This window comes from Pteronotus mesoamericanus, unplaced genomic scaffold, assembly GCF_021234165.1.
Source record: "Pteronotus mesoamericanus isolate MK-2021 breed Mesoamerican mustached bat unplaced genomic scaffold, CSHL_Meso_final scaffold_54, whole genome shotgun sequence".
Taxonomy (NCBI): domain Eukaryota; kingdom Metazoa; phylum Chordata; class Mammalia; order Chiroptera; family Mormoopidae; genus Pteronotus; species Pteronotus mesoamericanus.
In genome coordinates this window covers 21,173,176-21,200,336 of record NW_026555321.1, presented here as the reverse complement: position 1 = coordinate 21,200,336, position 27,161 = coordinate 21,173,176, and the positions used below count along the sequence as shown (strand labels likewise).

The 27,161-nt window shown below is 49.0% G+C and overlaps 1 protein-coding gene across 2 annotated transcripts in view; it reads right to left on the bottom strand.

Moving 5' to 3' along the window:
* The window catches only part of TMEM108 (transmembrane protein 108), a 281,913-nt gene that overhangs the window by 10,694 nt on the left and 244,058 nt on the right, over window positions 1-27,161 (bottom strand). For both annotated transcript variants that reach the window (XM_054594985.1, XM_054594986.1), the window contains exon 3: window positions 2,848-4,275. In XM_054594985.1, coding sequence (XP_054450960.1) covers window positions 2,848-4,275 — 1,428 coding nt within the window. The remainder of the gene's footprint in view (window positions 1-2,847; window positions 4,276-27,161) is intronic.

The window sequence follows — 27,161 nt, the reverse complement described above, 5'->3', positions numbered from 1 at the left end:
CGCTGAGGCGTGAGACGGGGGTCCCTTAGACCTGCAAGAGGTCTGCCTGCTCCCCCGAGGAGCAGAGTGGGGCAGAGCTATCCCCGCAGTCTGGATACTCCGCTGAGCTTTGAAAGAGCAGAGCGTTCTGCAGCTGGGTAAGCATTCTGTCTCAGTGCCCCTCTCCTCTGGGCCTTCACAGGGTTAATGGTGACCCCACAGGGGTTGGAGCGTGGCTGAGAACAGGGAGTTGTGTGTGGAGGCAGCCAAGCTGGGGTAGGAGCCTTGGTGCCTGAGGGGAGTGGAAATGCAAGACAGATGCCAAAGGCAGTGGGGCCTGAGGTTCCTGGGGGCTGCAAGTGTCCGCTTCGAGCAAAGGCTTGTATCATCCTTTATGAAGGCCGTCACTGCCAGAAGCCTTCTCAAGGCACAGGCCCAGGCTGTGTCCTTGCTTTGTTCCTGGCTGACATTATTGCACATGGCTTAGGCAGCTCATATGTTTTTTGGCTTTGCAGTTAAGATCTGACTTGATCTCAAACATACACAGCAAAAGGGTTGGAGTAGTCTTTTTAGAATTGCAAACCCCACGTGTGGCCTGTAGGGGGCAAAGGCTGGCTAAGGGGAAGCCCAGGTGGACAGCGGGCTCTGGGAGGGCGGGGGAGTCACATCTCACATCTCTGCTTCCCTCGTGTGTGACACAGCGCCTGGCACACAGTGGGTACCCAGGAAGAACTGTGTTCAATCAGACAGATTCTACCACCAGCTCTGGGCTGACTCTCGAGTGACTGGGACCCCGGGCAAGTCACTTCACCTGGAGACTTACACCCCACCTGTAAGGCATGTTCCTTGTAGAATGTATTTACTTGTTTCTGTCTTTATTTTATCCCTCTGGCTAGTCTGTTTTAAGGATGGAATGATTGAAAATAATGGGAACTCATTTTGTAAACGAGAGCCTCTAGACACATGTAAAGAATGGAAAATTAGAAAGCTGTCTCTAATGTGGTTACTTCTCTAATACGACCATTATTATTTATTGGCTAATAGTGCAATATATTCTCATTATCATTCTTCTGCTTTAGAAGTGGGCAATCACAGCTGTAAGAACACACGTGTGTTTCCAGGAGAGACAATGAAGCTGCCTAATGAAACAAGAACAGAGGCAATGTGCAGGCACTTTCACTGTCCCTTGCACTGGATCCCTGCGTGGGAGCAGCCTGCCCACCCGACGTGGAAAGTCCGCGCTGCTTATCCGCTAGATTAAGAGGATCTTGTTGGAGTACAATGTGAAGCAGACACCACGTTCATGTGGAAGGCGTGTGCCTCCTGCCCTGATGTTCAAATGACCGGTAACGTTCCTGGGTCTTCATCCCTCTAGAGAACTGGGTGAGCCCATGGTGTGACGTGACAGTACAGCCAGCAAAGCCGATGCCAGCGTGTGCTGCCTGCATGGGGCCAGCGGGGCCGGGCATGCACAACGCTGTCCTCTCCCTTTGGGGAGCAAGGGTAAACTGGAGACCATCCAGAGGGGCAGGGGGCAGGGCAGGCCAGGGCAGTGTAGCCCTGTGAAGAGACTTGTGGGGATGGGGACGAGCAGCTGGGCAAGAGAGGAGGCTGACCGTGAGAGAGCCACTGCAAACAGCTCAGGGGCTCGGAGACTGACTGGTTTTGTGCAGCTCCGGAAGGCATGGCTTGGGACCAGCGAGGGAAAGTTACAAGGAGGCCATGTCAGGCCCCCATGGGAGCTGGGGAAGCACCCGGGGCGGGGGAGGCTGTCCAATGAGTGAGGAGCACAGCTTCAGAGGGAGGCTGCGGGGTGACTGTGGGGGGTGGGGTGGGGGCTGGGATCAGTGAGGATTCCTGTGAGGTTATTGGAGACATTGCGAGAGTCTAGGATCAAGTAGCTGGGGAAGACATAAAGGGCACCTTAAGGTGCTGAGGGACTATGTCAGGTTCTTTACGGAGATGTCAGGGAGAGAGCCTCCCGACTCCTCATCACAGGAGTGACAGGCAGCAGCACGGGGTGCTGGTCATCCGGGAAAGGCCCTCCTCCACCAGTGCCAGTGGGAGCGAAAGACGGGGAGGAGGGCCACACTGCACGTGGCTCACAGCACCCGGCTCACAGCCCCCAGGAACACATGAAACTGGGGAGGAGGGAGAGAACCGCTAAATCCACAGGTTACTCTGAAGCCTCAGTTTAGATATGAAAACTATGTTTTTGCGAAGGCTAATAGAACTTCCTGCAAGATCAAAGCTTCACCTTCTCTTCTTTCTTGGGGGAAGGGGGAAGAGATGAGATGAGGGAGGGCAGGAAGGCAGGAAGGAAGATGGAGTGATGGAGGCGAGGAAGGTGAGGGCTGTGCTGTAAATGTGCAAGTGCTGACTGTCACCCAGGTGCCCGGCTGCCCTGTCACTCTAGGCACTAGCAGGGTCCCTTGCGGGCAGGGTGGTGTCATGACTCAAGCCCTGGGCTGGGAGACAGGCATTCTGGGCACTCTTCCCAGGCCTGCCTCTCACTTCCTCTGGGGTCTTGAGCGGGCCATGTCGCCTCTCCAGCTTGGTGTTTCTTCCTGCAAAATGCAGGGTTAAACCGGACCACCTGCAAGGTCCCCGCCCCCGGCTCCTGGGAGCTGTGCCTTTGCGCCCAGTGGGCCTCTGAGCCGCGGCCTGGCAGGGCCGAGGACCGGGGGCAGGGATAACCCATGGCTTTTGTTCAACCACCTTGTTCCCTGGGATTCTGAACAATTCTGCAGCCCACCTGGTGGGGACTGCCCAACTCTGGGGCAAAGGGATTCTGGGGACTGACGAGTAGCTGTGGCGCAGGGAGGAGGAGGGGGGGAGGGAGGCGTGGGGGGAGGGCAGGGCACTTACAGCAGGAGGAGATGGGCACGCTGATGGCCAGGACCACCCAGGCAATGTCCATCTTGCTCAGGCAGATGGTGGCTCTGTGCTGGGGTTTGTTCCCTTCGGCCACATGTGAGATGTTCCCTGCCGTCCCAGGCTTCCAGGTCCCTGCAGGGACCAGGCGGTTGAGGAAGTTCCCCGTGGCCGTGGACACCACCGTGGAGAGAGGACTGGGTACCCTGTGGGTCACGTTGGGGGTGGCCACAGCCTCCTCCTCAGCTCGGGAAACAGTGCTTTCTGAGACCCCGGCGGGGTGGGCCGGGGCCTGTGGGGCTGAGGATGTTGTTGAGGACGTTCCCTGAGGAATCCCCCTGGAAGGGGTTGAGACACTGGCGTCGAAGGCAGCCTGGGCGGGCCCCGCGGTGGCCGTGAAGGCCCCAGAGCTGGCAGACAGAGGTCTGTTGGTTTCAGGGGTGACAGCGAGCCCGGAGTCACTGTGGCGGGCACTGCCGTGTGGGTCGGCATGGGGGCGCTGAGAAGGCACTGGGGCGGGTCGTGGACCGGCAGGGGCACCTGAGGCTGCCGCGGCGCCGGGCTCCCCCCCTTGGCTGGTGAAGGTAGGACCACCCCCCTGGTCTGCTCTGCTAAGGCCTGGCTTGTCTTCTGTGCGCACCAAGGGGGTGGTGCTTGGTGCCCACGAGGTCCTGCTGGGCGCCGTGGTTGTGGCCACTGTCTGGGCCTGTGGCGAGGGGGAGAAATCCCAGAGCGGGCTCCTGGGGGTGAGGCTGGGGGGCTCAGGCTCCACAGACCCTGTAAAGTTGCCTTTGTAGAGGTGGAAGATTTTCCCCAGGGTCTGCTTCTGCCCCAGATGTGTGGAGCTCTGATTTCTCCCTCGCTGGCCTTCCTTTCTTCCGGAGTGGCCACCGAGCGCAGGCAGGACAGAGCGTGACGAACTACCGGCCCCCTTGCGGGGAGAGCCTGGGGGCCTGGGGGGCCTGCGCGTGCTGGTCCGGGCGGGTGCTGTGCTGGGGCGGCTGGCGGCTCCAGTCGGCTGGGTCGGCAGGACAGTGGGCCCAGCCTCCCCTGTGGGGTGGCCCTCGGAGTGGGAGGAGGTGGTTGCCATGGCAGCAGGAAGGGGCCCTGTGGTCAGGGGGCCTTCAGCATGGCGAGTGGCTGCCGCCGCCATAGCGGTGGTGAAGGTGTTGGTGGGAGGGTGTCCGTCTGGATAGGGAGGTGCTGTTGCCACGGGGGCTTCGGCCTGTGCGAGGGACCCATCAGGACGGGGGCTCGGCGTCACCATGGAGGTGGGGGCAGCCGCCATGGATGAGTGTCTAGGAGAGCCAAACGGTGCTGTCACCATGGTGCCTGAGGGTAGGACCTGAAGAGATTCCCTGGGAGATGGTTCCTGGGCAGCAAATACCGGTGCTTCAGTCAGTGCCAAGATCAGGAGGAAGCCTTGAGGGGAGACAGAGAGAAGAGGTGAGATGCCCGGGGAGCAGTTCAGAGCCTGGACCTTCCCAATCCGTGAGCCTGTGAAGTGCAGGAACGCAAGGGAAACACCGGGGGCATTCCTGAGGTCCACGCTGGCGCCCCGACCCGCATCGCACACAGAACCATGGGGTCCGGCGGGTCTGTTAGGCAGGCATCCCCAGCACTGCCGGGAGGGGAACGCAGCCCCAGGCAGCCGCAGCCAGCTAAACTGGCCAGGCCCGGCCTGTCCCCAATGCCACCAGCTCTCCGCCCAACGCGGCCTCTCAGAACAGGCTGGGGCTGGGAGCGGGAGGTAGTTTGTGGTCTCTGAGTACCTGCTGGCCCTGCGCAGCCAGGGTGGGGTCAAGGCCAGCTTGCCCACGGGGAGGCCAGCAGTTCTGTGTGAGCCACCCCGGGTTGAAGGACGAAGACTTAGGTGGGTGGGGCTGGCCAGCTGCCATGTCTTTTCTCAACCCTCCATTTATGAACCAGACGAAGGTACAGACAGACAGACTTCTGTTCATCCACGCCCACCCAACAAACACTTAAGAAGGGCCTGGCCTCTCTTGGACCCGGGTGGACCCAAAGATGAACAGGGCAGTCTCTGTCCCTGAGCTCACTAGCACAAATCCACAATCCTACAATGAGGCAGAGATGTCTCAGTGCCATTGGAGACCGACAGGCACAAGGGCACTGGGGTCGGGAGGAGGGCAACTGGACCAGGCGCCTGTAAAGCACTGAGCAGTGCCCCATGAAGGCCAGCTGGTTTTATGGTTGTCGTCAGTGTTCACTGCTTTCCCTATGGCGTTGAACTCTGGGAAATCATTGCTGATGCCCAGACCTTTAGAGTAGAAGGAGCTCTTTTGATCATTAAAAGAAAGTCATGGATTTTGTGTGATGGACAGTAGTATGCTTTTAGTTCATTGATAAAACGCACAAGGAAAAAAAAAATTTAAAAACAATTCTAGATATATGTGGATTTTATTAATCACAACAGCAGGTGCCTATCTTTCAAAATAATACCTCCTGTGCTTGTGAGACATGGGATATGTTCAGACAATGGATTAGAAGACCGGCGACCCCTGTACAACGCAGGGGCTGGGAAGAGCTTGTCTGCACTGCTGAGGGGCGGCCTCTAGGCCTGATTCTGACCTGGGCACTCCTGCTTGTTTGCACGAGCCCAGCCTTGGTCACGCGCATGCCCTTCCTTCGGCTACAGCAGAGCAGAGACCTGTCTCTGTCAGCTCGCTCTCTTGGAGCCTCGCCCCGTCCCAGCAGGACTGATGGCCAAAGCTGGGGCCCTGGTGGTGACTCCTGGGAGCCTGGGACCAGTCAGCAAAGCTGCTCGCAGGGGCCCTGGCGAGCTCCCAGCAAGCAGAGAGGGGGAGACCATCTCCTGGCATGCCTCTGACACAAGGCCCAGGACCCCCACTGGGGCCGCCTCCAGCGTAGGTGTGGGGTGGGGTTCAGGAGGGGGCTTGTAAATTAAGGGGTCGGGGGGAGGCTGTGGGACTGTAGATCCAACAGAGACTGTAGCACCCATGATCTCTAGGACTTACAATTTGCCCTAAACAACCTATTTTTTCTAAAATTTCACTTGTAATCTAGCCCATACATCAAGAGAGTGTTCTACTTATTCAAATAAACCCTAAAAACTGTTTACTGAGCACCTGCTCTGGCCAGCCTTTCATGCTTGACTTAATCCTTACAACCACGTGAAGGGGCAGAAAATTGGGGCTCAGAGAGATTAAGTAACATGTTCAAAGTCCCACAGAATCAGAAGTACATGAAACCAGGGCTGTATCCAAAATGCATGCTTTTCATGGTTAAACATCACCCCAGTGCCACAGAAGGAGGAAGAAGAGGATGCAGAGCTGCAGCCACAGAAGAAACAAGGTACCGCCATGCTCCGACTAGTTCAGGGTCATCCAGACTCTCCCCTGAAGCTTAAACCACAGGGACAACCTAAGAACTGGTATTGAGACCTCTGATGTTTTGAGGGACATTGCCTTATATGCCTCCCTTTGGCACCTGGTGCCTTGGTTCGATGTGAGTGTTGTTATGAACTGAACTGTGCGCCCCCAGATTCACACGTTGAAGCCCTGACCCCCAGTGCCTCAGAACGGGACTGTGTTTAGAGAGCCTTTAAAGAGGTTATTATGACAGTGGGCCCTCAATAAATCTGACTGGTGTCCTTACAACAAGAGATTGGGACACACAGAAATATCAGGAACCCTCACACACTCGTGCAGAGAAAAAGGCCATGGGCGGACATGGGGAGAGGGCAGCCTCGGCAGGTCAAGGAGAGAGGTCCTATTAGAAACCAGTACCGTCAGCATCCTGACCTTGAACTTTTAGCCTCCAGAACCATGAGGAAGCAAATTTCTATTGTTGAAGGCCCCAGTCTGTGGAAATTTGTTATGGCAGCCCGTGTGACTTACATTAGAGACTCCCCAAAAGAGAGGTGAAGACAGGCTTGTGTGCAGGTAGTTTATTTTGGGAGGTGCTCTGAGGGGACAGCGACGGGGTCTGGTCTGAGATGAGTGAAACAGGGAAAATCAATCCAAGGGCGAGTTAGAAGCTGATTAGAGTGGGCAACTCGAATTCGCTGGGGATGTCGAGGGGCTGAGCGGATGCACCTCCAATTGTGCACGGAAGAAGAGAGCTTACCCAGCAGCTCCCACCCCCAGGGGCCCACGGCCGCTCCGTGGCTGCTCCTGCCACGGCACTGCCTCGCTCCTGCGCGGCCCACGGGCCGAGTCAGAGCAAGGCTCTCTGGTTGCACCTGCCCCCAGCTGGTGGCTGCCACAGCGGCGGGAGTTAAAACTAAGGGCGCAGGGAACTCCTGGGGTGGAGCACAAGGTGTGTTTGATACAACGAGAGGCTGGAGACCAAGGACACTGTGGTCTCGTGGTGGCAGAAAGGACAGTGCAAAGCTTTTGGGGAGACCCCAAGTGACCACAGTGACAGGCCTGGGTGGGACAGGAGGAACCCTGGCCCCCAGAACTTCTGCAGTGCTTTAGAGGTAGAGGGCACTTTATAATAATCACGGAGAGAAATGTCCCCAACTCCCTCACCAGGAGCATTCCGGGGCCGAGAAGCCTCCCAGCAAGGAAGTATATGGCTGGAACCCTTCTTGCGGGTGATACTTATGGTGTAAGTGAACCTGTTTGCCTTTGCATACCCTAAAGTTATTTTTCTCTCTAGGAGGACTGTTAAATGACCTCTTAGCCATTTCTTCTTTAGATTTCAGGGTAACCCTTTGGTACAATGAATGGATACGGCCATCCTGGCTGCAAAGGGTTTTCACCTGGAGGAAGACATTTTGCTGCCCCTGCGCAAGGGGCCCTAGAGCTAACTTAACACACTCCCCTCACTTCAAGGAGGGGGCAAGGGGAGGAGTGAAGTAGCTTGTCTAAGAACACACAGCTCGTGGGAGACAGTCTGGATCATAGCTGTTATTTCAAAGCAACTTTTCATTTACATCATGAAAACTGCTACGATGTCATTGCACTTACTGCCCAAACACCTTCAACCTCCGCTGTCTCCTTCAGTATGGAAATTAGACAAGAGTTTTCCTTTCTTCCTGGGCACAAAAGGTTAACAACAGAATGCAAGGGGCAGCATACTGTCACAATAGCTAGGCCAGGCCTTCAACCCCTCAACAGATGCAAATTTTCATCCAAGGCCCTTTGTGCTGGCCTGCTCACTCTGTGCCCCACAATCTGGGGCTAGAGCCTCTTTGCATGCTATTTGCATTGATTTGCATAATGGCCTCTGGAGGTTCTAATTTCAAATATATGAGAGACACTAAAACTAAAATCTAGCTTGACATGCTTTAAATGTGGAACCAATTTTTAAAGCCTGTTGGATTAAGGGCACGTGTGTGCATGTGGGGTGGAAACCCATAGGCTGATGGGAGCCCAGATGTCCATGAAGGCCTCCTCCTACCTAGAATTCCAATGCTTACAGGGTCCCAGGACCCAGGGGGAGAAAAGGCCCTCCTCCTCCTGTTTATTTGGCCGGTCGCCCACAGTCCACATTGGGCATGATATTTGCATCTGGCCAAGGCAAGGAGGGAATTGGTGAAGAGAGAAATGGCTAGCGAGTACTGAGCGCTTCCTACATACCTGACACAACCCTCCTAACAAGCAGACGTGGCAGGTACTACTATTAGCTCCCTGCTGCAACTGAGGAAAAGCACAGAGAGGGTACAGGGCCCTGCCGGCTCTCATGCAGCTGGGGAACGGTGAGCTGTGATCTGAACCTGGCAGCTTGGCTCGCTCCAGAGTCTACACTCTCGGCCACTTTTTCTCAATGCCCACCTTGCAGGCTGCTCTGTACAATCAAATGTGATGACCCACAATCCTTTGGGAACTGATGTTCTACCACTGGTCTTTTCACTCTTCTTTCCTTTTACCTGTTTTCTTCCATCTCCATTTCAGGGCTCTATATGACACATTTCATGTTCTTTTAACAGTCCAGCCAACTAACTTTATTTTGCAAGTGGCTTGGAGGAACTTGTAGTAGTACAAGAAAAGCGCTGGAAATCCCTGCTTTAATTCTCTCCTCTTCCCCAGTCTTGGTATCTCATGCACACCAATGCTTAACTAATTAAATTAATGGCATAAATTTCCTTTTAGAATTGCTTATACACGTATAAGACATATTTGTTACACGGATACATCTTCCCTTACAAACATAAACAGAGCTCTCGCTCATTTTCCTTGTAATTCAAAGTATGTTCCTCTAAGTGCAGCATCCCTCCCCACGGTTTCGACTGTCAGTTATTTTTTCCATTGCCTCTAAACCCTATGGCATAATCGAAGGAGTCTGAGGTGTCTTCTAAGCCATCCCCCATCACTAAGCAAGATGGCAGCTCGGCCCTCCTGGGGGCAGGGTATTTGCAAATTCTCTGACAATCCTCTCACCAAGAGGTGGAGTCTTTCTCCCCTCCTGTTGAAACTAGGCAGCCCGTTGTGACCTCCTCAATGAACAGAATGAGGCAGAAGTGACACCACATGACTTCAGAGGCCAGAGTAGAAAGGGTCACACAGCCCCTGCAGGTTTCTTTTGGGGGGCCTTCAGCTCCTTGGAGAAGTCCAGCTCCCCCGAGGCCACCACGTGGTGGGAGTGTGGAGAGGCCACGGGGAGAGTGAGAGGAAGGCTGGAGGAGCCTCAGCTGTTCCGGCCCCAGGCAGGCGTCAGGTCAGAGTGAAGACACCCGGGAGATGACACCAGCCCCGCCGCTGCTGGAGTGCAATCCCACGAGGCACCCCGGTGAGAGCCGCCGAGCTGAGCCCGGGCAACCCTAGCATTCGTGAACAAAATAACTGCCACTTCTCTAAGCCACTGTTTGGGGTGGTTTGCTTGGCAGCGATAGATAACCAGAACACGTAGACATTTAGCTTCTGCACCTGATGTTTCAAGAGCAAAAGAAAAGCCTATCTGTGGCACACCGAGTCTGACCCTCAGGGAGCCTGTTTCCTACATGGGCAATAACAGTACAATCTTGCCAGGAAACGGGCTGTTCTAATTTCAAGATTATCGTCCTTTAATTGGAAGGGACTTTTAATTAGGACTCTCTGATATCTAACTCTTTCACTTATGGATGAGAAGGCTGAAGCCCAAGAAAGTGAAACGATTTGCCCTGGGCCCACCAGCTACTCGGGCCTAGGGCTGGGACGGACCCAGGCCAGCTACTCACTGGCTCTCCAATCCCACTGACGCCCAGACCTCCAGGGCTCTCCTCCTGTCACGGTGCCCCCAGGACTCTAGAGTGCTCCACCCTCTGCACTTCAGTGGCCCCTTGCATTGTAAAGGTCAAACATCAATTCATTCCTCAGAGCTTAGTTTCTCTTACTCAGAAACAAATACGCCTCATTGACTACAGGGTGAGTTGGACCACTGCTCTTAAGAGGCACTCATGCTTGTGACTTTGGCTTCTTTATGAAACCAAGGAGTTTTGGGTGCAAATCTTTGCTGCTGGCCTCTTTCCAGATGTTCCTTTCCATCAGGTCCTGCTGGCCGCCGGGCTCTGACTGCAGGGCCACAGGACAGGTTCTGCTTGGTGCTTAGAGCTACCTGAGGCCATCGCCTGGTATGTTCCAGAAACGTATGGAGATCACTGACTCAGCAGTTGACCTGAGGAAGTCTAGGACCGAGTTTCCCAGAGTACAATCTCTAATGCACTGCAAGCAGGAGATCCATGGGAGATAGGCCTGTGCGCACCAGACAGGCCCACAGCCTCCAGCCGGCATGGATTCACCTTGTGCTGTAGCTGCAGGGCTGACAGATCACAACTTCCTAACAAAACCACACATATGCACATGTGAACACACACACAAAGCACAGGTCCTCTCCTGGGAGCAGGAAACAGGCAAAAATGACAAATTTGCTGCTCCAGACTTCCCAGCATATCCATACTATATGGTTAAGTCATTTGTCTAAGGTCAAAACTGTCACCATATAGCAGTACTAGGACTTAAAACCCAGGTTTCTCTGACCTGGCTGCTTGAGACACTAGTGATAGGCTATGGCCAAACCACGTTGAATGCACCTGATCTCACCTGATCTTGGAAGACTAGCAGGGTCGGGCCTGGTCAGTCCTTGGATGGGAGACCCTAGGGACTGAGAGATTTTTGATCCAAAGGAATGTCCTACATGAGCAGGGGAGTGATTTATGAAGACAGGGAAAGACATAACAATCACAACAGCTGTGATGATCACAATCAAAAAACAAAACTGATGAGAGGCGGGACTTATGTTCCCTCTCCTTGGATCTGAGCGGGTTTGTGACAATGGCTAAAGAGATGCTATGTGACTTCTCAGGTCAGTCATAAATGTGATAGAGCTTCTCCCTAGTTCTTATTCTTGGGTGCTTGCTCTCGGAAGCCAGGGCTGGGCTCTGAGGAAGCCTGAGTAGCCTTTGCAGGGCCCATGGGGACAGCAACAGAGCCCCTGGCCCTCAGTTCCCTCTGAACTTCCAGATGACAGCCAGCACCAACTTGCCAGCAATGGCCTGAGCCGTCTTCAGAGTAGATCTTCCAGCCCCAGTCAGGTTTCCCCAGCTGAGTCTTGGTGGAGCAGAGGCGAGTGATCCCTGCCCAAACTATAGATTTGAGTAAAATGAATGATTATTATTGCTTTAGGCCACTAAATTTTGGGGTAGTTGGTTAGACAGGAAGAGTAACTGGATACCATCTACGTAGAGGTGAAATTAAAGCTCTTTCAGTGACCTTTCTGGGTTTCCGCATCAGAGTTTTTTAGTGCTGGAGCTCAACAGCCTGATTTTCATTTGCTTGCTCTTATGTCCTCTCTTCCTGCCCAGATTCAAGGAAAGGGAAACATCTCAATTCTGGACTCTTTCTGTAACATCATGATTTCTCTGGTCTACAACTACAGGCTCCCCCCAAAAAGCAAGAAACAAATGTGTACTAGGACAGCCACACAACTTCCTGGTACACGTGCATTTGGTGGGCTGGGAGGAGGCTGGAAGCTACTGCATGGACCCGCACGTTGAAGACATGACTTTAATATGCATGGATACAGTATATGTATATAGTGAATGGAGCCCACCGATGACCATTTCCCTCAAGGAGCTGCCAATTTACAAGGGAGGAAAACCAACTACAACAGGAAGCACAAACCCACACACCAGACATGTTCTCTCAAAGAATTTCCCAGAACAAATAAAAACGAGAATCAGAATGAGATGGATGAAAAGGTCAGCTCAGCTTCTAATAAAATAACAGAATCCTTAATATTCAGGGAACATCGCACTGACATCATGGGAAAGAACACGAATGCACCAGTCCAGACCACCTTGGGCTCTCCCGAACTAAAAGGAAAAGACTCATAAAAAATTTCATGCTTTAGAGTACAAAACCCAGGTGGTCAAGGTTAACGTGAACAGCGATAAAGCCATGGTGGTGCACCCTTGATGTGAAAATGGCACTTCCACAGTCTTCCTTCCCCAAACCTCCAGCCTCAGTCCACTTGTAAGAAAAACACTTTAAAAACCAAGTCAGGGACGTTCTAGAAATTAATCTCGGCAATACTCCTTACAGTTGTGAAGGTCATGAAAAACAAGGAAAGCCCGAGAAACTCTCACAGCCAAATGGTACCTAAGGAGATGTGACAACTCAGTGTAACATGGTGTCTTGGAGGGGATCCTGGAACAGAGAAAGGACATTGGGGAAAAGGGAAGATACTTCGAATAAAGAATGGACTTCAGTTGACAGTAATTTATTATTTTGGTTCCTTAATTGTGACAAATGTGCCACAGAAATGTCAGATGTTAATAACAGAGGAAACTGGGTGCAGGATATATAGAAACTGTTTTACCTTTGCAACTTTTCTGTAAGCTTAAAACGATTCCAAAGTTTAAAAAAAAAATTGTTCCACAGAGGTGAGACAGCAGGGACAGTGTGAGGACCATCCCCCAGGGGAGGCCCGGATGTGGCTGAAGGGAGGTTCGCAGGCCATTTCCGACACCCTGTGTGAGATCATGCACCCACAGGCCTGTTTTGGATCTGGCTTTGAGAAAGAGACAGGAAAAAATATCCCACAACTATTGCTGCATCTATCTATATTCCATCTGGGTCTCACCGTTTTTAATATTCGAGGAGTCAAAGTGTGGAGCTTGGAGGTGAAATGGTCAGGGAGACCAACAAGCTGAACACATGGATTTTTAACCTGTTCAAATTCCAAATGAGGGGTCAGGGTAAATGCCACCTAAGTGATATAAACAGTTACAACCTTCTGGACCCAGGAAGCAGGCTGCTTGCAAAGCAAAGGTTAGTCATCACTACCACGGGGCTAGACTGCCTACTCACTCACACATGACGCCAGAGAAGCCTTGGGAATGGATCCATCCGTCCTCGTTGAGAATTTCTGCCCATGCCCCTTTCCTGCTAGGTGATGATATATCTGTCTCTAAAATCCCAACCTGAGCTATCACTTTGTCTTGACAAAGTCAGGGTCCCTCCCCTCTTCTGGACAGAAACTGGGCTCCCGGCCCAGGGCCCCCAGGGTCCTCTGTTGCCATCTCCCCACGGAGCCCTTCAGTGGAGGGCATGGCTGGAAGACATGGGCCTGGGGTCAGTGGAATTTAGGTGCAATCCCCACCAAGTTGTGGGACCTCAGGCAAACTAGTTAAGCTCTCCTTTCCTCAGCTGCACAATAAGGATGACAATGCCTGTCTTTTGGGAGCTTCCGGGGGTGGGAATGTGAGACTGAGAGGCATAGAGGCCCTGCACGGTGTCAGGCATTCAACAGGTCGTGGTGTGGTTTTAGTTTCTGCTGCATTTAGGTGATTCCCCAGGGGCTGCGAGGGTCTTGAGCATTTTGGAGCCCCCGAACTTATTTCAGTGTCTGACTCGTACTAGGAGCACAATGTTTCTGAAAAATGTAAGAATAAAAGATACTTAAATAATTCCATACATTTGAGCTATTTGCAGCTCAGTGCTTACCCCCAGATTACAGATGTTTATTTCCTTGAAGACAACGTCAACAACAGAGAGCAGAAGGTCACGCGAGTCCTGTGATGCGACAGTACGGGAGGTGTGTGCCCATGTACAGGCACCTGTGCATTCGTCTCATTTTTACTTTGTGTGATGTCAGTGATTAACAACCGGTTCAAACAAACATACAACCCACATGGGAGAGTGAGGCAGCAGAAGGCCGAGATGGAACCCACTTCCTTAATGTCTGTCCAGGACCCTCTCCTGCACTGCACCTACCCCTGCAGGTTCCATTCCTGGTTCCCTCAGCAAACTGGCCTTCATTTCTTTCCAAAGTCTTAAAGGTCCCAGCATTGGCCTCTTTTTCAGGGTGTGTGCTCTTGGAAGGTTCTGACGAGAGCCACAGGGAAGCATGATAAACAGCACTTGCTGTTGGGAGGCGGCCCCACCGAGGGCCCTAGCATGCCCTAGAGAGGCCCATGGTGCCTCCTATAAACCAATAAAAATGACTCCCCAAGAGCCTGTGAACCCACATCTTGGGGTCTGGTCTAGGGGGCTCCTTAGTGAGCATACCAGGAACTCTGGGATCTGAGGAAGCCCTTGAAGAGCCCTCGGCCCTACCCAAAGAGGCTGAGGCACCTGACCTACGCACACCAGCACCTGTCTGCCCCTCCCTTCAAATTCTCAAGAGCCAGAAAGAGAAGAAAAAGATGTAAGGTCCTGGCCCGATCATGCCTGGGAGTCACTTATCTAAAGAGAGCACTGGGGCCTTCCCCTGATATCTGCAGGGGCTTGCTGGCAGTCTGAAGCGTCATTTCTTAGCAGCCGCTCCCCGTCCTCACAAAGAGCTCACCGAGGACAGAGCAGGTGGCTAGCAGGGCAGTGGCGGTGTCTGAGAGGCGGGGGTGGGCAGGGCAGAGGCTGTCTGCTCCCTCCAGCACACTGCTCGCCTGCCCTGGAGCCCCGCAGCCTCTCGCTGTGCCCTGCAAGGCTGCTTGGTATTCTGGCCTGGCCCGGCCTGGCGGGCTGGCTGCAGGCATCTGGCACTGCTCTGCCAGCTGCCCAGGGGTCACGGTCTGTGCCAGTCTGCCTGGAACAGAACGGCTCAGGCGGCGCTGCTGTGTGTCTTTGTGAAATTGCTGCATTTCCTGTTTCAAGGCAGGGTGCCCACACTCCAAGGTGTAATTTAAGTGCTGGGCATGAGTTGGATTTCACAAATGAATTCTGAAGCACAGCCTTCTAAACTGTATGTGCTCGGGGATTAAGGATTTCCTCTCTCCTCTTCCCTACTTCTCCCCAGTAGTGATACTGATACTGATACTTTCACTAACTCTAAAGTTCCACTTAATAAGCACCTGTTATGTGCCAGGCACTCAACTAAGGATTTTTACATATTATCTTACTCAATCTTGATAAAACTCTGTGAAGTAGAAAAGAACAAATCTTAATCCATGCCCTGTTTGATTATAAGGGTGCCCATCCTCCACCTCTTTATTATTCTCTTTTGGGGTATAAATCTATGGATTTAAGTAAGCGAATTATTCAATGGAAATTTGCAATGGAAATTAGCTTTCTGGAGGAAACACTGATAAAACTCTGTCCGTGTCAAGCCGAGGAGACAACCACCAACATGAAGAATAAGGAAAAAGCAATGGAAGGTAGTCTGTAATCCAGGACCCCATTGAATGGAGCAGATTTCATGTGCAGCCACTTGGCAGGGAGCTCATGAAAGCTGGACAAACCCAGGAATGCTTCCTGGAAGAGGGGAAACTGGAGTTCTCGTATTACCATCCCACCACTTGTTCACTTCTTCGTTCACACATTCAACAAACATTCATTGAGGGCTAAGCGGAGGGAGGCACTGTGTTTCTCACAGAGCCTGCCTGCACTCATGATCTCGGCTGCGGGGATGGCTGCTGTGCCCTCAATCCCCACTGCAGGCACCAAAATGCAGTGGCAGATAAAATTGTGGCACATTTTGAGGAGGTGCATTTATTAGTGGGTGGGAAGCACTAATGTTCATAATAAGAACACATGTTTATTCAGCAGTGATTGTGTAACTATTTTATTCCTGCAAATTGATTACTCAACAAAACTTTTGTGAGGTGGGTCTTGTTCTCTAAAACTGAGGTGTGGAGAGGTTAGAAGATTTATTCAAGGTCACACATTCAAGGGGGAGCCAAAATGCAGACGTAAATATTACATATTTCTGTTTTTCTTTACTTCCCCTCTCTGCCCCTGCTTTTCTATTTCCAGCTGGGGGCATTGCCAGCTGCAAAAGTCCTTTAGTGGTAATGTTTGGTTACTTCTGCTCCCAGTAAGCTCATTACCTGATCAAAGGACTCCCGGCTTCAGTAGGCCTTAGGGGAGACAAGCTGATGACCACACAGAGTCCGGCTCCTGAGTGCTGCTCCCCACTGGCCTGCCTCCAGTCCAGGCACACAGTTCAAACTCTGCCTCTGATTTGAACCCAAGACAATAATCAGGATCAGAACCGCAGCACATCCCTAAAAGGCTCTAATCCCCAGGCCAAGCTTGTCAATGGTGTGGAGACCAATACCACAGTCCAACTTGGGGATGTTGTCTTTTGTAGAAACTGTCCTTAGTAGAAGAAATGTAGCTGTTCCCACCTGCTAGGTAGGGGGCGGGGAGGAGAGGAGGTAGCTCCTTGTACCGTCATTCGCTTAGCTGCTCTGCCCTTACTCTGGCCACAGCTCCCGACAACTCAGGTACCCAAGGCTCATAGGTAGGTGTGCTGCCAACCCCAGCTGTGGTCCAAATTTCTTTTAGAATCTAGAACACAAAGCGTGTGAATCCTACAGATCTAGGAATTAGAAACCTTGTAATAAAGGATACTTAGATCCTATTCTTCACCTCTCTTCTCTTTCCTGGAGAGTTTGGAGAGAAAACAGACACTGGAACTAGGTATAAATTCATTCACCACTTGTATGACCTTGCATCGATTTACCAGGCAAGCTGACTATGTTGGGATTCAGTCTGGGGCTTTCCGTTCACCATTATGTTCTTTTGCCAGTTCTTCAGATTCTGCACTGAATTGGTGCCACTGTGGTCCGCCACCCAGATTCCTGCTTGCACGCAGCTGAGTTTCTCTTCAGGAACTGATGTGAACTGAAGAGAGGTGTATTGCTCAAGGTTACAACCCTTTCCTTGAAAACCTGTATCCGATGACTGGTTCACGTCGGGTCAAGGGGCTGGTCCCCTTGCCTCAGTGCAGGAGGACTGCGAAGGGCCACCCAGCTCCAGAGCTCCTCACGGGGTCAGCTGAGGCCTTCCGTGGGACAGCACTGCAGCCCGGCTTCTCCCCATGGCCCGTCTCCTTCCCTTACTCCAAGGACAAGGAGCACCGAGTAAGCGGTGTCTATCTAACTGTGACTACTGACACCACCGCAGGGTCTTTCTACTATGTGATGCTGACATTCATTGAGAGATGGCATCTATGTGCTCTCTCCTTGTATCTGAGCGGGCCTGTGACTATGGCAGAGGTTCCACTATGAGTTCCAAGTTCAAGGGTGACATAGACTAAGTCTGGCTGCTCTGCAGCTGCCGAGCTGGATAAATCATACAGACAGAGATACCCAAGTGGCCCCCATTCTCCAAGCCCCAGCTATGAATCAACAAACCTTCAGGTGACATGGAGTGAAGCAGAGACAACCTGTCCTCACTGAGTTCTGCCTGGAATGCAGGTTTGTGAACAAAATAAATGGTGTCATTGTGTTAAGCTGCAAAGTTTTGGCTTGGCTTGCTACACAACAATAGTAAATGGAACTCTACTTTATATCTCATTGAACTCACACTAACCTAGGTGTTACTACCATAGCTCCACTACAGAGGAGGAAGCCCACGAAGGGGTTAATTTACCCGAGGTCTCACAGCTGGTGTGTGGCAGGCCGAGCTGCAGGCTTGTCTGTCTTACTGTGTGTGCAGGTTCCAAGTCACATCCTACCCAGCCTTGGCCACACATCTTATTCATGTTCTACATGCAGTGGGGTCCAACCTGCGGCCAGCGGCCTGTGGTCCGCATGCAGCCCAGGATGGCTGTGAATGCAGCCCAACACAAACTCATAAATTTACTTAAAACATTGAGATTTTTGTTTGTGATTATGTGTTACAGTGTATTTAATGTATGGCCCAAGACAACTCTTCTTCTGGTGTGGCCCAGAGACACCAAAAGGTTGGACACCCGTGTATCTATGGTCTCCAGCAGGTCTGTATGCCTGCCTAGACATGTTGGCTAGATTACACATGGACATCTGTAAGCAAAGATGACCACCGCATCCTTTACTGTGTCATAGTAAAGGGGATTTATTTTCAAAGGTCTGCTGAAAAGGCTGATTTCTATGCCAAGTATAAAAAGGCACTTGGCCTTGAAGTGGGAATGTGAACAAAGAACACGGGCTGCCTTGAAGTTAGATTAGGGCTTTGATGTCTTAGTTCACTCTGGTAGACTTTTAGAGGTTGGCTTGTTTTATTTTATTTTGGAGTCCAATTGGTTCTTCAGCTGGAGACAGTCCCTTTGGGATAATCTTTCAGGGCTGTAGCAAAATCAAATGGATTGCTTACATTTTCACCAGTTACTACACCCCAAATGATGTTGGGGCTACACTTGGGATTGTCACAGTCCCCGAAACAGAGGGAACGCCACCAGGGACAGCGTAAGGCATAGCTTGATCCAGTGCATGGCGCGTGGGAGAAGGGGCCACCAGCCTCGTTTCAGTCAGGCAGAGCAGCTTTGCCCCTGCAGAGCTGCTTTCCAGACCAGCACCCCAGCTGGCGTGGATAAATGGGAACAGGTGCAGGTGGGGTCTGCTCACTTCTCTCCATTTCTCTGGGGCTCCCACACGCTACAGCAGAGCCTTGCCCTGTTTACACTAATACTAGAGGGCTGATGTGACCACTTCCAATTACTGAACACCCCTTCCTCTTTCATTGCTTCCTTTTGAGTGGTTCACGGAGACATTTCTTTTTAAAATGAACTTTATTGAGGTACGACTTATGTGCACTAAAATCCACATATTTTAAGTGTAAAAATTGGTACGTTTTGACAAGTGTACACAAATGTGTAGCCGCCACCACTATCAAGACAGGTGTCCCTGTCCCTGGTAGGTTCCCTCCTGTCCCTCTGCAGTGAAATCGCCCGGCACCCACTTTAGATCAAAAAAATGATCTGATTTCCATCACGATTAGTTAGTTTCATCTGTTGTAGATTTTCACAGAACTGGATTTAGATACAATCTTTTGTGTCTGGCTTTCATTCAGCATAACATCTGTGAAATTTATCTAAACATCTGTTAAATTTATCCATTTGCTGCATCTACAAGTGATTTGTTCCTTTTTTATTCCCGAGTAGTATTCCATTATATGGATATGTTCCAATTGGCCCATTTGTTCATTCGATGATAACACGTGGGTTATTTCTTGTTTAGGACTATTATGAGTAAAGCTGCTATAAACATTTGTTTACAAGTCTTTGTGTGGACATATGTTTTCATTTCTCTTGGGCAAATACCTAGGAGTAGAACTGCTGGGACATATGGTACCTGTATACTTAAGTTTGTTAAAAATTGCCAAACTGTTTTCCAAAGTGGCTTGCATTTTATATTTAAAATTTAATTATGTTGATTGACAGGCTGATTAATTGATTGTTTCGGTAATAACGTACATTGGCACAATCCAAACGTCGAAACGCAGAAAATAAATACAGTGAAAATCTCCCTCCCAGCTTCAACTCATCTGAAGGTGAGTGGTGGTACCAGTTCTTTATGGACCTTTCAAGAGATAATTGAAACTTGCACAAGCAAACACTTCTAACTGCATTTCAGCACCCACTTTTTATAGAGATACATGTGTACTTGGCACACCTTGCTTTACTTACTTCATAATATACCTTGGATATTGTTAAAGAGCTATTTCCTAAGGTGTGTTCTTGAACTCTACACCCATCAGGTGCTCTGTGAGAAAAGGGTTCCCAAATAAACTTGGGAACGCTCTGCATGCCCCAGCTTCGTGTCAGAAATTCACAATGCGTGTTAGCTTATTAAAAGCTCTAAGAGGTTCTGTAATTAAAAAGCAGGGTTTCCAAAATCATTTGAACTGAGAATCCTTTTCTTTGCAGTAACACCTATTTAACATTTTTCAGAACTAGAATTCTGCAGAATACTCTTGGGGAAACACTTAGCTAGACCAAGACTCAACAAACTTTGTAAAGGGCCAGAGGGTGTCGCAATTACTCAATTCTGCCATTATCATGTGAAAGCAGATGTAGACAAGATGCCAGTGAGTGGGTGTGGCTGTTTTTTAACAAAACTTTTTTTTTCAAAAAGAGGTAGTAGACTATAGTTTGCCAGTTCCTGATCAAGAATGTGGTAGGTTTGAGACAGGGAACATTCCAATTACATTTTTTAAGTGCTTCCCCCTCCGCCCGCCAGGCCTTCCATTTGTGCTACTTTCTCCTTACCTGCCCCATTCCCTTCATCCCAATTAATGATCCCACCTAGAGGATCATAGGAAGAGAGGAGTGGAACAAAGCAAAGGAAGAAGAGGGGGGTTGGCGGCGGGGCGGGGGGGAGGGAAAGGTGACAGGGAATTGTGGGGAAGGAGTCCTGGAGGAAAATGAGCTAAAGGCTGATGGAACAGTCGTCCAATCTGAAATGTCTCCTCCCCACACCGCTTCTCTTCTCTCTCCCCTCGACTCCTCTCTATGCCCAGAGAGTCCACATGGAGCACTGGGAAAAGGGCGCCCATGCTTCACATTCTCATGGTCCATTTGATTACATAAGTGTCCACTGACTAAACGGATGCTTTTGGATTCTGGGCTCCAGCATCTCCATCTGAAAGACCATAGAATCCCTAAGACTGCTTTATAGCTTCCTCATTCTAAGATGCATGAAATCTTTGTTGTTCATGGTAAAACCATCTGAGGATATGTCAGCTTGTGGCCAAGCTTGTGATTTTGAGAGTGGATTTTATGTTTACTCATGACAAAAATGAGACAATGCATATAATAGTTACCCAAGGATATTCTAGCTCTTTTAAGTACCATATTTCATTAAATATAAGAAGCAATGTACTATTGTTTTATGCACTAATAAGAAAACGAAGATGCTGCCAATTAAACTATGATGATGTTTTCTTACGTTTTCAATTTTTATTGTATAATTATTGAAAGAGCTCCTTTAGACCTATCTAGACACTTTTATCACACATCTTCGCTGACATCACATGGTGTGCAGTTGCCAATCCTTTTGCATGCATCTTAGCAACCAGACACGAAACCCACGACTGCTGTGTGAGCGTCTTCTTTCCTCTAGTCCCATTTAGAACTTGGTTAGTGTTTGGAATATGGAATGGAGACTGTTCTTACAATGACGAACATTTGTTCCACAAACACCAAGTTTCTATCCTGCTGCTCTGTCTCAATGCCCTCTGCATCCGCACCTTTTTGTTTCCATAATGAGTCACTGTGAATCTTTGTAAAAGCATTTTAAACAGCAGTTAAATATGTACAGTACCAGTGACACATTTGCTGCAAATTAGAGATGATGAGATGAACAACTATAATAGACATTTGCCTGTGTTTGGACCATGGTAACTATGTCATGAATGCTGTCTGGCTGACAGAGACCAGAGACGCATCCTGATCTCAGATGTTAAAATAAAAAGAAGGCTTTCCAACAGCACAGACCCAGATGAAGATGTGAGCTTAAACAAAGTCCTATTTTCAAACTTATAGGAGGTAAAGAAGAAACCAACTGCCTTGAAGCACAGGATTGTTGCATTTTTCTTCTTTGCAACCATTTCCAAATGCTGTGTAGTGATATTTAGATGGTTTTAGCTGAGTACCTGTGCACTGGATGGGATTGGGTCTAACAATGCAATACTTGAGGGTCCTAACTTGGTATGACCTACAAAACTGTATCCTCGCACTTGCCCTTCCTGCCTTGAGCTCACAAAGGATTTTATGGTTTACAAAGTAAATTATGCATGAGAAAGTAATGTGCTGATCATTTTAAAATAAGAAAATCAGAATTGAACTATAGTTAGTTTTTTAAAACATGTGCTTAGCACATATGTCAAAGGAATGTGTAAAGGAAAAAAGCAAAATTAGAAATTTATATCTGTATAAAAATGGTTATATGACATTTAAAGTAAGATGGGACAAACTATTGCTACAGTTAAGGAGGCTGCTTGGCTCCTTAAACAGCTCTCTGAGCTGGCTTGCCAGGTTCTTCTTGGCAGGGTGCGGGTGGCAGGGATCCAGGGAGGCGCGGGTGCGTGTGGCTGTGGCAGGGAAAGCACCGTGCCATCCTGCGGCCACCTCTCCCGGTCATGGAGCTTTTGACTCTCCTGCCTGAGGTTCAGACCCAGGTCTGTCTAACCACAAGCCCCTGTTCTTTCCATCCTCCACTGTTCACAAATGTGCCCCTAGAATCCAATATCAGACCGTTAATACTTCTGTTCTGTGCGACTCATTGTAGTAAACAAGCTTCCTGGCAAGGCTCCTCTAAAGACAGGGCTGAGCGAAGTGACGTTCTGGACGCCAACTCATCCTTCTGTGCCCCTCCAGCACGGCAGGTGTCTCTGAGATGCCTGAGCAGATTTCTCGGGTGGCTTCGAAGGGTCTGAACCTCCAGATGCATCCCCAGCTCAGAGCTTCCCTGGCACACACCTGACACAGTCTATGCCGTCCTCCCGCCGCAGACACGGGGGTCCTAACCGACGTAATTTGTTTCTGATGTGTGCGCTTCATGCTTTCAAAAAGGCTTCAAGGTGGTTTACGACAGGATGGGCACAGACATGAGTCTTGTAGCATAACAATTGAGATCAATATTTTACAGAGGAGCGAGAGGGCAAAAATGAGCTGAAACAGAGGGTGGAGACAAATGCAACAGGGAGAGAGGAGCAAGAGCCACCTGTGCAATTCCATACTGCTCATGCTGCCTCCCGTGGTCTCATTGCTAACCAACCTTAAAGGGCACAGGCAAATCCATGCTTCTCCAGAATGTCAAGAACAAAATCTGGGGGTGCTCACATGCCTGCCTGGTGCTTGGGAAGGAAAGTTTGAGAAATGGGCTGCGTGATTAAATTGGATAGCAGGCAAGACACAGCACTATTCTTTTCTGAAAGGGAGAGCCTGAAATAGCAACTAGAGAAGACAACGAGATTCCTGGCTGCCTCCACGTGTGTAAGAAGTGATTATTTTTTCTCTGTTACCACGTTCCTCCCAGTTCAACTCTCACATCCAGTACTCCTCTGTCAACCCAGAAGCAGGAGGGCGACAGGGTCGGGGCAGATCCCACGTGACCACTTCACATTAGAGTAAGGCCCTAACTGATGGAGTCAGAGAGGAGAAGACTGCACAGGGCAGGAGCAGACACAGCAGTCCTCGGCATGGGTCTCCCCGGCCTCCGGCTCCCGATGGGAGGGCCTTTCTGACATCTGGGGTCGCGCCAGACTCTTGCTCTGTCACTGCTCTGGTAGGCTTGGATCTTACATCTTCATTTTGGACGAACTAAGACTAAAAATGTATAGACTTCCATTTAAGAATTCCTTACAAAGAACAGGCTTTCCTAGCTCTTAAGCCCCAATAAACATCAGGTTGCTCTCCATATCTTCAGCTTCATGGGGGTTGGGGTGGGTGGGTGGAGGCAGCATTATCAATACCCTGGTATCCCTTCAACAATATCTTTGTCTCCAGTTTCACTCAGTTTCAGGCAAAATTTCAAGGTCAAGATCATATATGTGGTCAGTGGCAGAGCTGAAACTTGAACCTAGGTTTTGTAATTCTGTTCAGGCTCTGACTGCCCACCACACAGGAGGATGCACTGTGACGCCTAACATTGCTAAGCCAACTGAAGCTGCTAGGTTCTGTGTTTTTGTTTAGTTATCATGTATGTTACTATGAATATAAAGTTGTAAATAAAATGCTCAAAGTAGCCACAGCATCATGCAATGATGCAATCTCAACGCTTGAAAGGAAGGTATCATTAGCTATTAAGGTGCCGCCAACTTCGTATTTTAGGGTAGTTTTGAGTGCATCTAATAAATAGTTCTCGATCTTGGAATCGCAGTGGAACCAATGGGATTTTTTAAAAACTCCCCAGATGAATCTAATGTGAAGCCCAGACTTGAGAATCACTGAGCTACTGAAACAATAGCTGTACACTAAGGCTTCCACCTGGAGTCTCCCTATCTGAATCTCGCTGACGAGAGCCTGAGAAGAACTGGGGGTGGCAGAAAGAGTGAGGCTCTCTGGAATCAGACAGATCTTACCACATCAGGGTGGCTCAGGAGAGCGCTTTCAGCTGTGTGACCCTGGGCAACCTGATCACTTCCTTCATCTGTACAATGAAGACTCATGAGGATTTGCTGAGGTGATATATAAAAATGCTTCTCACAGTGTCTGACACAGTCATTCCACCTGCTGTTATCACAATTAACCCTAAAGGTATCTTATTCCTTCCTAGGGCACCACAGTCTCTAAGTACTGACTAGCCTTCTCCAAGGGTTCAGAACAAAGTAACGAGGGAGATCATGGGGAAAATGCCCGCCATGCTGGAAGTTCAGCTGGACTTGCTAAAACAGGCACAAAAAGTTGGGGTGAGGACACCCCGAGACATACAATCACAAGGTGAGGTAGGGGCCAATGGAGGGATATTCCCTGATGACCACAGTTTCCTACAAGCATGCTGAGTTTGAAATAAGCAGGGTCCTCTGGGTGACTGAAAATCAGCTCCTCCCACCAGACACAAATATAAAGTAATCCCGAGGGTTTCACAGCAGCAAATAGCTGAGGTCATGAACAAGGCTGACATGCTCCGTTCTTCAGGGCTCTGAGAAAAGCAGCCCTGGAAGGAAAAACCAGTCCTTCCAATGTCCAGCCTTGCAGGCAAGGGAGGTCACACCTAAACCACAGTGACGCTGGTGGCTTTTCCTAGGGCTCCCCCTATCTCAGTAAAACTAATGGTCCCGACAGCTGTTTGACAACTCTTTTAATGTGATTTGGAAAATTTCACACAAAAAGAAAGTCCTTCTCAATCCCATTATTATACTTATCAACATGTCCCTCTATTTGTTTTCATAATGTCATCTTTTGCATTTAGCTGCATAGTGGATGTTGCTGTGTGCCACTCAGATCCGCTCTTGAAGACGAGGCGGTTCTCCCCTCAACTGGGCGCGCTCGCTGCTGACGGCTCACAGCTGAATCCCTCTTCCAGAAGCTCCTTTGGCCAAAGGGAGCTGCCGCACCCAAGACGATGCCCCTCCAGGGTGAACCCCACATCCAACACCTGGTTGATATCAGGGTACAAAGGCTCTTGTCTCAATTTGAGACGATTCTGAAGGCCCACCCCGGCCCCACAGCTCCCCCAGAACGGGCCGAGCCCCCGGGCTAACTGCACGGCAGCCTGACCACCTCCCAGTCCGCCTGAGCCCTCACCGCCTCAGCATTGCACCTCCTGCAGTGCACGCACATGCACTCCTTCCGTCTCTCTCCTGGGCCACCTGACGAAGAAAAGCAGTTCAATTCATTGGCAATTTACTTTCACATACGGTGTGGGGTGAAGCTTTAACTTATTTTTTTCCAAATACTCAATTAATTCTCTCAATACCATTTATGGAATTATTCTCTCCCCGGTTTTTGGGCTGCTACCTTTATCATCTTTTACATCCTTAAATATTCTAGAGGTTGTTTCTGGGCTATTTAGTCTGTTTCTCTAATTTGTCCACTTTGGGTAGTTGTAATACAGTGCTTTAATTAGTATTTTTTAATGATATATGCTTTGGTTTTTGCAGAGAAAAATCCCTTCTCATTACTCTTATTTTTCAAAAATGTCTTTACTACTCTTGCCTGTTTATACTTCCAGATGAATTTTAGACTATTTTCTATAGATTAATAAAAAAAATCTGTTACTAGAATTTTGATTTGGAGTTCATTAAGTCTATAAACTAATTGGGGAAATTTGTGCAATACCAAATCTTCCCTTGAGATAGAATTTGATGTCTCATTCATTCAAATCTTCTTTTATGTCCTTTAGTGAAGTCTTGTAATTTTTTCTTTGTTTATGCATTGGCCGTTTGGTTAAATTTAGCTTTTTGTGGTGTGTGTTGCCATTAGGAAATGGCTTGTCGTACATTATATGTTCTAGATATTTATTGCTGGTATGCAGGAGAGGTATTAGTTTTAACTTATTTTATTGAGGTATAATTTACATATAGATTGTGCACTGGGAAAGGATGTTCCCTCTTAACGCTGCTATTCAACATTGTCCTGGAAGGCCTGACTAATGCAATAAGATAAGAAAATACACAAATGGTATACAGATTGGGGAGAAAGAAAACTATCTCTTTGCACATAACATGACTGTCAATGCAGGAAATCCCAAAGAATCTACAAAACAAACAAACAAAAAACCTCCACAAAAAAATGACAACAACAAAAATCCTGGAACCAATAAGCAAGGTTAATACAGTATAAAAGTCAATTGTTTTTCCTACATACCAGCAATAAACAACTGAAATTTGGAATTAAGAATACAACACCATTTATATTAGAATCCCCTCCCCAAAGAAATATTTAGGTCTAACAAAATATGTACATAAGCTACACATAAGGAAAACCACAAAATCTGATGAAAGAAACACAAGAAGATCAAAATAAATGGAGAGACAGTCCACATTCATTGATAAAAAGACTCAAGATAGTTATGTTAGTTCTTCCTAATTCCATCCATAGATTTAACATAATCCCAATAAAAATCCCAGAGCAAGTTATTTTCTGGATATTGACAAACTGATTCTAAGGTTTATATGGAAAGACAAAAGACAATAGTCAACACAATACTGAAGAAGTCAAAAGACTGCCATTGCCTGACTTAAAGACTTACTATAAAGTTATAGTAATTGAGACAGTATTGTATTGGAGAAAGAATAGACAAACTGATCAATGGGACAAAATGGATTCCAGAAATTGACCCACACAAATAGTCAATTGATCTTTGACAAAAGAGCAAAGGCAATTTAGTGGAGAAAGGACTGCATTTTTCTTCAGCAAATGGTGCTGGACCAACTGGAGGTTCACATGCAAAAAAAAATGAATCTAGATACAGATCTTACAGATTTTTGAGAAATACTAACTCAAAATGGGCCATAGACCTAGATGTAAAACACAAAACTGTAAGACTTCTAACAGTTAATATAGGAGAAAATCTAAGTAAACTTGAGTTTTATGATGAGTTATTTTTATTTTTTATTTTTAAATTACATTTTATTGTTTATGCAATTACAGTTGTCCTGATTTTCCTCCCTTTGTCCCCCTCCACCCAGCATCCCCCCACCATTGTTCATGTCTATGGGTCATGCATATAAGTTCTTTGGCTACTCCATTTCCTA